Genomic DNA, 12,262 nt, shown 5'->3' on the forward strand with positions numbered 1-12,262 from the left:
GAAAGAAATTGGAGTATTTATTCCTTCATTCATTCATGTAGAAGGAATAAATTAACTCCAAAACGTGTAGAGGAGTTGGTTTTTATCCATAATAATCTTCGTCTTCTGTCGAGAAACTCCTCCCAATATTATGATGAGAAGAAAAAATTGTGGAATGTTGGTGGTGATCAATTTAGGAGTATGGAAGATGTGGGAGTTCTTGAATTTGCCGACCTTTCATTGGATGAACCAGAGTTAGAGTCTGTTTTGTTTAATGAAAATGCAACTACAAGCATGGAGAAGGAGAATGAGAAAGACAGTGAAATTGAGGAAATGTCATAAATTTCATTATCTTTTCTTTTTTAACATTTGAATGTGTTGTAGTTAATATTTATTTCTTATAAGTATGAAACTTCTAAATATGTATTTTTATAGTTGAATTTAAATGTTGATTTGAACTTTATTTATTATTGAACATCTTTCATGATATATATATATATATATATATATATATTTATAAATATACGCATATATTTTTTATATTCACACGTTTCCCCCATGTTTCCGTTTCCTATATTTTTTAAAATGCCGTTTCCCCGTGTCCGCTTTTCCGTTTCCGTGCTACATAGGTGACTTGTGAGGAAGACTTAAACCTACCCCAATAACTCTAGTAAAGACTCGAAAGCCATGGACGTAGAATTGACTTATATTCACCCATTCCTTACGACACAACAAGTCAAGCAGGTCACCCTCATTGTTAGTCTTCCTTAAGTTACCATCAAAGCAGCTGTTTACAGTTTATTTAATGAATGGCTATAATTCAATCTCCAAGATCCAACGGTTGCATGTAACGTATTATACGGAAAATTCTTGCCTTAATCCATATGAATCCAAGTGTTAGAAAATCAAAATGACCCTAATCATATTAGACAACCTCGCTAAACAGAGAAGGAGAAACATCTCCCTCGCCGCAGCACCAAGGATCCACTAGCTGCTGCAAAGTCGTGACTTTCTTAGTTTTATAGGAATATGGACAATTATATATTTTATCATTTATTATTTATATTTAATGTTATATAATAGGCCATGGACTTGCATAAATAATAGTCTCCTATTTTTGTCCCCTTAGATTACTAATTTTGTGATATACCGTAATCTAGACTACTTCAATTATCGAAAATATGCAAGTGGCGGCCATAATAACTTTCAAAGTCCTCTCCTCACAAATTACTCTGTTGTGACTTGTGAGGAAGACTTAAACCTACCCAGTAACTCAAATAAAGACTCGAAAGCCATGGACGTAGAATTGATATTCACCCATTCCTTAACGACACAACAAGTCAAGCAGGTCAGCCTCATTGTTAGTCTTCCTTAAGTTACCATCAAAGCAGCTGTTTACAGTTTATTTAATGAATGGCTATAATTCAATCTCCAAGATCCAACGGTTGCATGTAATGTATTATACGGAAAATTCTTGCCTTAATCCATATGAATCCATGTGTTAGAAAATCAATATGACCCTAATCATATTAGACAACCTCGCTAAACAGAGAAGGAGAAACATCTCCCTCGCCGCAGCACCAAGGATCCACTAGCTGCTGCAAAGTCGTGACTTTCTTAGTTTTATAGGAATATGGACAATTATATATTTTATCATTTATTATTTATATTTAATATTATATAATAGGCCATGGACTTGCATAAATAATAGTCTCCTATTTTTGTCCCCTTAGATTACTAATTTTGTGATATACCGTAACCTAGACTACTTCAATTATCGAAAATATGCAGGTGGCGGCCATAATCACTTTCAAAGTCCTCTCCTCACAAATTACTCTGTTGTGACTTGTGAGGAAGACTTAAACCTACCCCAGTAACTCAAATAAAGACTCGAAAGCCATGGACGTATAATTGATATTCACCCATTCCTTAACGACACAACAGGTCAAGCAGGTCAGCCTCATTGTTAGTCTTCCTTAAGTTACCATCAAAGCAGCTGTTTACAGTTTATTTAATGAATGGCCATAATTCAATCTCCAAGATCCAACAGCTGCATGTATGGAACATGCATCTGTACATGAATGTATTATACGGAAAATTCTTGCCTTAATCCATCATGAATCCAAGTGTTAGAAAATCAATAGGGCTCTAACTATATTAGATCAAGCATATTAACCTATAACCAACCTTATATCACTATTTTATATTTAATTACATGTTAACTACGAATTAAATATAAAATTCACAGTCTAAATCTATCTGGATTGCAGATAATTTGTAATGAAATTTTAAAGAATAAAACACATAATAAAAGCATCTTGATAGGATCAAAATCACACCAAGGAAAAAAAACACTAATATAAAACCATAAAGAAAAAAAAAACCCTCCATTTTTCTCTCTTTTGTGTTGCCAAAATTATGCCAAAAAATGTAGATTTTTTTTTTTGTTCTTTTTCTTTGATTTATATATGGCTCTATTCTCCCATTTAGTATCAACTTATATTAACCTATTGTAATACTTGCAATAGAAGTAGAGAAAATTGCTAATTCCAATAGATAGACTTTTATAATAATAAAATTCTAAGTCTTATATTTAGGACTTACTTAAATAGAGCTCATCATGGATGTTCATGCCTTCATATATAAATATATAGAACATATATATCTAATAGGAAAATCCCACCATAAATATTATATTTTATACTGTAGAACAATTCCTATAAGTGCTAGCACTTAGAGGCAATCAATTTCAATTTTAAGCAAAGTTTCCTTTCCATGCATTAGGAAACTTTGGCTAGCCTTGTGTCAGTTTGCAATAAGAATTGCAAGTAGTCAGATCTAAACTTGTAGGCTAACGGATCATCAACATGGCTGGCTGGCAGAGATTGTTTTCGATACTATGGCTAATCTTTACTCCAATATACCCTATTTCTCGGAGCTCCAACGTAGCTGCAACAGCAAAGAATGAGCCCGCTGGAACAAGAAAGCTTGCCACCGGAAACCCAGGTAAAGCGCATATCCAACCCCCGTCTTAGTTATTAATTCTTGTCTCACCCAATTCATTATTTCTTCTTTTTTTTACGAGTTAAATAATAATCTGCTGCTTCATTAAAATTTTCAGTAAATATCTTAATGAAGGATTTTTCTCGCCTTACTGATCTATATCAAAATAAGTATGTGGTTTTCATTTATTTTATATATGAATTTTACTATGTACCTTATGTTTTGAATCCACAATAGATCATGTTTAAACAAAAATTTTTCCTAATGACCATTAACCATGTGCAGTGAAGCACAAGACTTAGACAATCATTGATTTTTCATACCTATTTATTATGACTTAAGACAAAAATATATAGATTTTATTAAATTTATACATGATTTTTTATAAGCAAATTTTATATATGAGTTTCATTGTATATCTTATGTTTTCGAACCAAATACCATAATTTCTAAATTCTATGTATTTTGCGTAGCTTCAAAAAATTTTGCAAACCACAAGTTTTTAGGACCTGTTGGTACTCGAACTTTTTTGTTCCCTATAAACTGAGACAAATTTTGGTTCAATCTTATATATGTTATTTAGCATAACTAACTCTTGTCTTGTATTGATGTCCAATTTAAAGGCTCCATAACCATCGATTGTGGGGTGGATGAAGATTACCTAGATGAAAATGTAGGACTGCATTACAAGTCAGACAGAGATTTCATAAGCACCGGAGAAAATTATGATGTAGAACCAGGGTTCATTGAAACAGAGGACTTTTTCGATCGGTTGTGTAAGAATTTAAGAAGTTTCCCAACGGGAAAGAAAAACTGCTACACTCTTCGACCTGAACAAGGGAAAAATCATAATTACTTCATCAAAGCTCTCTTTTGCTATGGAAATTACGATAGAAAGAATGAACCTCCAGAGTTCGATATATATATAGGGGTTAACTATTGGTTGACGGTGGAAGGGCTATCTAGTACTAGTTGGACAGCATACTCCATCTTTCATTTTTCTTCAACTAATATTATCCATGTGTGTCTTGTGAACACAAACTTTGGAGTACCTTTCATTTCAGCATTGGACCTACACCCTTTGACTGATTACATTTACAGAAGTGAGTTTGGATCATTAGACCTTTATGCAAGATATCAACTTAGCCATCCAACCGACTTGAATTTTAGGTAAATAGATATGCATTTAATTCTGCAGATATTATTGTTGCAGTTAGTATATATATCAAGAAAGGTGCCTTCTATCTCATTTTATTTTTTGTCTACTTCCTTTACAATTAATTATTTTATTGTTAAATGAATTATTATTAATTTTTAATAATAATAATTTATGAAATAAAATTAATTTTATTAAAAACAAAGTATTCATGTAATTTTCATGGAGACGAAAAAAAAAATAGGACATTATTGCAATGTAATCATTCCGCAATTAATCAAGTAGTGAATGGCGTTCTGATTTAATCCTTCTCAGAGGAGAAAAGTATCATCTTAGGCAATTAAAGATTATTTTTTAAGGTAGTTTTTAAATACGGTGTTCATGATTGCCATAAAAAACTATTGTGGGTGTGTCAATGATATCTTCTAATATCACATTATATTTTCACTTATCCCAACTAATAGAATCCATATAATTTAATTATATCACTTTAAAATTTATTTAAAACACTTGAATTCTGCTAAAATTCATTTGAATTAGAATTAATTTCTAATATAAGAATTACTATTCTAAAAGAGTTGAAACCAATTTTTCATCAACATCTAAAATAGTATTCTTTTAAAACATTTTGTGCCTCAATACTAAATAGGCGCATTAGAAGCTAATAGGTGCACCAGTGGCATATCTATTGTTTAATTGTGTTAGTCTAAATAAAATAGGTACTGTGCTACATTTGATATTTCAGGTACAAGGATGATGTCTTTGATCGCATCTGGACAACTTATGGGTTCGATCATTCGATTTGGGTCAATGCCACATCAAACATACAATTCCAGGATGATTCCTATAAACTACCCGTTGAAGTGTTGAGAATCGCGGCCCAACCCCATACTCACCTTGACTCATTGACATACAACGATAGCTTTAGCTGTACCCCACCATGTTATTTTTATGTCTACTTTCACTTTGCTGAAATTGTAAAGATTCCGCACGGTCAACGAAGAGAATTCACAATTACTCTGAATGATCTCAACCATGGTCCCTTTAGCCCGGAATTCTTAAAGCCACAGACTATAGTTCTTAATTTATCAACTCAAGGAGATATTTACTTTACTATCAATTCAACAAACAACTCTAACCTTCCACCCATTCTCAATGCCTTCGAGATTCACAAGGTTCTTGAGTTTCCTCTTTCTCCAACAGACCAAGCAGATGGTATGTTTCTCACATTTATATAAACTGTTATATCAATAGCAAAAATTTAAAATTAGGATGCTCATCATAATCTACATTGTTCTTATACAATCATAGCTGATGCAATACTGGCTGTCATGCAATCATACAACATAAATGGATATGAAATGCAAGGAGACCCATGTGTGCCAAGAGTTCTTTCATGGAATGGTTTGAATTGTAGTTATGACAACAATCCTCCAAGAATCATCTCTCTGTAAGTAGTGCAAATTTAAAATTCTTAGCTGTCACCAAAAACTTCATAAGAATGTCTTTTCTTTCGACTGCACACCATTATTTTGATTATGATTTGATGCCAACATCTCACTCTAGATTACTCTGTGAACTATGAACAGGGACCTCAGTTCAAGGAAATTGACTGGGGAAATAGCTTCGCCACTCTCCACTCTCAAGGCAATTCAGTCCTTGTAAGTGTTGTTGACTAAGTTTTTAGTAGTTCTTTTGAATAGGTACTCTACAACAGGACATTCTTCCTTTGGTAGAATTGAGAGGAGCTTTCAATACAACAATACTACAACAAGACATCCTCAAATAAACCGTTATGGCATGCAGAAATAAGGCACCCATGTTACGAGAGAGGAGCTTTCACATACCTTACTCTTTCATTGTATATAATATATCTTAATTTCTTTTTGTTGTCTTTTTCAGGGATTTATCATACAATAAATTGACTGGAATTCTGCCCAATTTTTTAGCGGAACTGCTGAATTTAACTTGGCTGTGAGTTATCCGAAAAGAAAGAAAGAAAGAAAACAAATTGTTTAAATATAACTAATATTGTAATGACATCTTTTGCTTCAGGGATTTATCATACAATGAATTGACAGGGCCGGTGCCAGAATTTTTAGCACAATTGCCAAATTTAAATACTTTGTAAGAAGAAAGCATAAAATACATGATGATTTTTTTTTTTTTTTTGAGAGAGAGGGGGTTGATGAATTATACACGAGTCATTTAATATACATTCTTTTCAGAAATTTAACTGGGAACAAGCTCACTGGATCCATTCCACAGTCCCTTATAGAAAAGTCTAATAATGGAACATTGCAGTTAAGGTTTGATCATCTTTTCTTGTCCATCACTTTATTATCCTATTACATGAACCAATGAAAAAAAAATGATGATATTGAAACCCATAGGTTATTTAATATTTGTTTTATGATGAATTGATGATGTAATACTTAATGCTAGCTTCGACAAAAACCCAAAATTATGCCAGTCGGATTCATGTGAGAAAAAGAAGCATTTTCTTCTTCCAGTTGTTGCGTCAATTATGTCAATATTGATGCTTTTACTCCTATGCATGATAGCTATATCTTGGAGATATGGAAGACAGCAAGGTAATTTATTTTTCCTCTATTTGCTTATTAGCCAACTAAAAGTTATGCAAACAATAACTACATATCATTTTCTTTATCTCTTTATCCATATATTTCAAACTCTGTTTATGGTACTTACACAGCGATAGCAGAAACACAAAAATCAAAGAATCAGACCTTTAGTTACTCAGAGATTGTTAGTATTACTGATAACTTTAAAACCACCATTGGAGGAGGGGGCTTTGGAAAAGTTTACTTTGGGACTCTAAAAGATGGCACTCAGGTTGCAATTAAGCTGTTATCCCAATCATCAAAGCAAGGCTACAAGGAATTTTTGGCAGAGGTTAGATATAACACTACTGCAGCCGTAGTTACAACTCAATTTAATCAATTATTTGTGCCTTTTTGTCACTATTACAGGATTGATAGATAGATATAAACTGATTAATTAATAGTGATTTTTTTAAAATTCAAATGCAGGTGCAGCTATTGGTGATTGTTCATCATAGGAATTTGGTTTCACTGATTGGGTATTGCAATGACAGTCATAACATGGCATTAGTATACGAGTACATGGTTAATGGGAACTTGCGAGAGCATTTGTCAGGTATCTATCACAACAACCTGCAAGGATTTCTATGAATCACTTGATTTGTTAACTTTTCTAGCTAGATTTCTTATATAAATAAATATCCCCTTTTTCGAATTTCCTCAAGATACCTCCTGAAAATGATAGGCTGATGTATTTTGGCTGCAGAGACAAGTGGAAGTGTTCTGACTTTGAAAGAGAGATTTCAAATTGCAGTAGATGCAGCTTATGGTTCTCAAGCGAATCCATTTCTATTTTTCTTTACTTTTGGCTTCCCCATTCATCATTCCTATCCGTGGCCAACTGGTTTTGCAGGACTGGAGTATCTACATAATGGTTGCAGACCAACGATTATCCACAGGGACTTGAAGACTTCCAACATCTTATTGAACGAAAAATTGCAAGCAAAGATCGCTGATTTTGGATTGTCTAGAGCTTTCACCAATGAAAGTAGTTCACATGTATCAACTTGCCCTGCTGGCACATTTGGTTACGTCGATCCTGAGTGAGTGTTAAAGCTTAACTAAACCTCCTTGGAATTTAGTGGCGTTAAAGATTAAAATCTAACATCTAAATGATAAGCTTAATAGCATCGTATGATCTCTAACCTTAATACAGGGATTTTAAGGTTATGTTTGGGTTTCTAATATAGAATTAAAGCTAACTCTGCGCTCTCCATTATTATGCACGTTCACATTGCCATCACGTCTTCTCCACGTATTTGCCTGTTTTCGCCATGTGACCCTTGGCTTTCTATGTTTCAACATGCGTGCTTTCAATTAATTGATCACATGTATTTTGCACCACATTTTCATTAATAGCATTTGTCCGGTTTGTTAAATATTAAAATCCCACGTCTAAAAATACAGAAGAGTTTAAGGGTTAATAACATTTTAGAACCTCAAACCTTAATATTCTGGGTTTTAAGGTTGGGTTTGAATTTTTAATAATTGCATTAGAGCTATTCTGGACTAATTTGATTTTTGTGAAAGTTCTTTTGGACTAATTATTATTTGCTTTTTACAACAGGGTTCTTGCATCAGGAAACTTTAACCAAAAAAGTGATGTTTATAGCTTTGGGATTATTCTACTTGAGCTCATAACCGGTCAGCCTGCAATAATAAGAAACACCGATGCGGGCTACATTTGCATACATCAGTGGATTAGACCTATGATTGACAGGGGTGATATTCAAACCATTGTTGATCCTAGACTGCAAGGAGAATTCGATGCCAATTCAGCTTGGAAAGCTATGGACATTGCCTTTTCCTGTGTATCACACCCTGCAGTACAGAGGCCAGACATGAGTCATGTAGTAGCTGAATTACAGGAATGCTTGGCTATAGCAATGGCTGTTGAAGAATCCCGAACAATGAAAACCAGGCTCATAAGATCAAGCAATTCACTTCTAATGAGCCATTTGAATATTGATACTGATATGGCTCCTAGTCCAAGGTAAAAGCTGAAGTATACATCTCATATGTACTGGCTTGAAATTTCAAACTTCTTCTTGTAGACAAAAACTGTTATATTAATGTATTAAGCTGCACCTATAATTTATTTCTGAAGTTTATTGGAGATGTATAATTATCATTACAAAATATTGGAGATGGCAACGGTTCGGATATTTGTAGGTATCTGATTCAATCGAATTTTAATAGAACGAGATTGGGACGTTATTGAGTTTGAGGTATAATACTCATGCTATGTTCGAACCAAGTTTAAGTTTTGCATGTTGTGTATCTGTTACCTGATCATTCATATAAATAATTAATTAACTATAAAATATATATTTTTATAATAATATTTATAAATTTTTATAAATAATATTTTAAATAATAGAATTTAAATATTTTATAAAATAATAAAATTTTTAAATATAAATTATTAATAAAAATATTTTTTATGTAAAATATTAATTAAAAAATATAAAATTAAATGAATTCTGAAATTTTTTTGGATAATAACAATAGGGTATATTTGCTATGCAACCAGGCTCCAAGGAGGGAAGCACCCATTTGTCAAATAAATGTGTTTGTCCTATTAAAAGATGCTTCATTACACCCCATGCAAAGATGATCCTCCAACTGAGTTTGTGTTTCAAGAACCAATGAATCAAGATGTCTTCTCCTAATCCTTGCCCATTATCAAGCTCAGCTCCCTATACTTCCAACAGAAAACCTTAGGATCAGCCTCCCGTAAAAGTACTTTATAAAAATTTGCCAATTATATGTCCTAGTGGTTAAGGGGACAGACTTAAAATCTGTTCGGTTCCGCTTGCGCATGTTCGAACCCTGCTGTCGACGTTACACTTTATTTTTATTGGATTTTCTTCTGGAAGTTAAGAAACAGTAGGAAAATCCATCCCCTCTCCTCTTCTTTGTAGCTTTTTCCTGCAACCATACATCAACTGCTAGAAAACAGTCCACCAACGCCGGGAGAATCCATGGCAGCAGCAATGGAATCTGACTCATAGTAGAGATGTTCAAGTAGCAAAGCAAAAGCATTTTAGACAATTATATTAGTTTCAACTTTCAGGTACCTAAGATCTAAATCGTTATTTTTTTTTTTCCTTCATTTTACTAGTAGACGATACGAATATTAACAAGGCGGCCTGAGATGTATTTGTTCATCAAGTCATCTAATAATAAAGAACGAAACAAAGGCATGTTTGTTGAATGTTCATGGCTTAACCTGAGCAGTAGGGGTATGCGGTTTTGATTTGGGGTATGCCTAAGATTCAGAACCGACAAAATTTTGGTACTGTTTTAATTCAGTTATTTGTTCTTTCATTTCTAATTCGGTAATAATTACCGTTCGATTCTCGATTAGTGAAATAATTTTATACAATTCAATAAAAGGTCATACTTAAATTAACTTAAGTTTTAAAATAAGTTATTAATAAATAATATATCGTATAATATATCTTTCTACTATTTCTAAATTATATAATTTTTAACTGTAAGATACATACATAATTTAGAATTAAATATATTACATAATATAATATAACAGTATATCATATAATATATGATGCATACATTTTGCATAGTCATTTAGATCTAATTTCATAGCCATTTTATTTTATTATTAGTCATTTTTAGCTAATTTCATTAGTTATTTAGTTAGTTTTTCATAATTGTCAATTTTAGATTAACTTGTAATTTTTACTTTGTTTTGTAGGAAAATGGTGTTTTTGAAGGACTGAAGAGAAATTTTGCCATTGAGGAGTGACTTCTACAGCCAAAGATGTCAAAAACAAGTTTTCAAGCTGAAATATGCATTGACCAAATTGTGCATAACTTGCCGCATAAGCTATGCGGATCTGCATAAGGAGAAAAATCACTGTTCCAATACCTGCCGAAATGTGCATAAGGAGATTGCATAGCTTATGCACATTCACGCCTCCCTTATGCACTTTCACGGAATTGTGCATAACCTATGCACCAAGTCATGCAGTTTCGCATAAGTGAACCAGAATAAAAATCAGATAAGGGACTGCATGACTTATGCATCCACTTATGCATCCATAAAGAGTTCATTAATGAGCTGGCAGAAGATTCCCTCAGAAAATCCCTCCTCAAACACACTATTTTAGGGCTCCATGTCAGAAAATGTTATAAATAGTCCCATTTCCCATTTTAGAAGGGAGACAAAAAAAAGGGAAGAAAAAGGAGCAGAAAAGGAAAGGAAGAGGGAGGCAGCAGCTGAAGAGTCATTTTCACCTTCCACACCATTTTCAACCAAGATTTGCAGATTTCTTTCTTTCCTTACATTTCTAGTGCTTAGTTTCTTGTTTCTTAGCTTAGATTAAAGCTTTATTTCCATTTAAACTCAATATATCTTGTAAGCATTATGGGTAGTGAGTAGTTTACCTTTGATTCTGGAGTAAGGGTTGTAATATTTGAGATATTTTGTGGATTTTGATTGGGTAATCCATATTTTGTGGTCTTAATGAGTTTTATTCATTTCTTGTGTGCTTAATGACATACTTAGTGTAGGATCCCATTAAGTGATGTTCTTAATCCATGGTTGAGGCACCGAAAGGAGAAGGCCTTGTGATAGATAATCAAGGAATTGGACTTAATTAACTTAGATCTAGAAATAGACTAAGGATTAAGAGGATTCACAGATTAATTAAAGAACTTAATGGGTCTTAATTAATTCTAACTCCACGAAAGTAGGATTAGTTTGATTAAGGCACTCTTTGTCTCACTCGAAAGGGTATTCAAAGGATTTAAGAATTAATCTCCTTAAAACCCGTAAGTTTCATAAGATTGGATAACCAATTTAAAAATCTCAAAATAGCTCGAATATGAAATCCCGAACTCCGGAATCGCCTTTTTATCATTGTTAATTTCCAATCAAATTTAATTGCTTGCCATTTTGAATATTGCCATATTTGAACTTGCCTATTTTAATTAGATGCATTTTTAGTTTAATTAATTCATTGTTTGATAGATTATTAATTTTGCACAAATAGATTTCATACTCCAATACCCATCAATTTATTACTTTAATTTCAAAAATAGTCCAAATTAGTTAGAACTTTTATATCAAAAATTCAATCATTAACACAACTCCTCGTGGGAACGATATCTTTTCTATATTACTTGTACGACCCGTGCACTTGCGGTTGGGCCACATCAAGTTTTTGGCGCCGTTGCCGGGGAGTTGATTGTTTAAGATTGAATTCTTGATTATTTTAGTTGTTTTTAGTTTTATTTTTGTTATCTTTTCATTTTGTGTTTGTTTGTTCTTTTTCAGGTACTTTTAACCTTTTATGAGAAGAGCTAGAAGCACAAGTGACACATCCTTACTGTTCAATCCCGAAATTGAGAAATTTTGTAAAGCCAACAAGAAAGAAACCAGAAGAAGAAAAGAAGCATTGAGAGAAATTGAATTAGAAGCAGACATGGCTGATGAAAGAATTAGAATTGGTATTGGTAATGCTGGAAATGA

At 32.9% G+C, this 12,262-nt stretch overlaps 1 protein-coding gene and 1 pseudogene across 2 annotated transcripts; one reads left to right on the forward strand and one right to left on the reverse strand.

Annotated features, from left to right (window-relative positions):
* The first annotated feature begins 2,430 nt into the window (after positions 1 to 2,430).
* Positions 2,431 to 8,989, forward strand: LOC131177617 (putative leucine-rich repeat receptor-like serine/threonine-protein kinase At2g19230). Of its 2 annotated transcripts, XM_058142679.1 has the most exons (14): positions 2,432 to 2,985; positions 3,606 to 4,152; positions 4,884 to 5,353; positions 5,450 to 5,588; positions 5,728 to 5,799; positions 6,041 to 6,112; positions 6,194 to 6,265; positions 6,367 to 6,447; positions 6,584 to 6,732; positions 6,855 to 7,054; positions 7,192 to 7,318; positions 7,469 to 7,531; positions 7,616 to 7,805; positions 8,330 to 8,989. In XM_058142679.1, the coding sequence occupies exons 1-14, from the start codon at positions 2,847 to 2,849 to the stop codon at positions 8,757 to 8,759; spliced, it is 2,751 nt and encodes a 916-aa protein (XP_057998662.1). In that variant the 5' UTR covers positions 2,432 to 2,846; the 3' UTR covers positions 8,760 to 8,989. The 2 variants fall into 2 exon arrangements, with proteins under 2 accessions (XP_057998661.1, XP_057998662.1); XM_058142678.1 differs by having other exon boundaries at positions 2,431 to 2,985; positions 7,469 to 7,805.
* Positions 8,990 to 9,706: 717 nt separating this feature from the next.
* The window catches only part of LOC131177616 (aquaporin SIP1-1-like), a 36,224-nt pseudogene continuing 33,668 nt past the window's right edge, over positions 9,707 to 12,262 (reverse strand).

This window comes from Hevea brasiliensis, unplaced genomic scaffold (genome assembly GCF_030052815.1).
Source record: "Hevea brasiliensis isolate MT/VB/25A 57/8 unplaced genomic scaffold, ASM3005281v1 Scaf66, whole genome shotgun sequence".
Lineage (NCBI taxonomy): Eukaryota > Viridiplantae > Streptophyta > Magnoliopsida > Malpighiales > Euphorbiaceae > Hevea > Hevea brasiliensis.

What these genes read in the sequence shown, in the direction of transcription:
- LOC131177617 (XM_058142678.1), top strand. Translation starts at nt 2,847, where the DNA reads ATGGCTGGCTGGCAGAGATTGTTTTCGATACTATGGCTAATCTTTACT. An exon ending in TCCAACAGACCAAGCAGATG is followed by an intron (nt 5,354 to 5,449) that starts GTATGTTTCTCA and finishes ATACAATCATAG; the next exon opens with CTGATGCAATACTGGCTGTC. An exon ending in CCTCCAAGAATCATCTCTCT is followed by an intron (nt 5,589 to 5,727) that starts GTAAGTAGTGCA and finishes AACTATGAACAG; the next exon opens with GGACCTCAGTTCAAGGAAAT.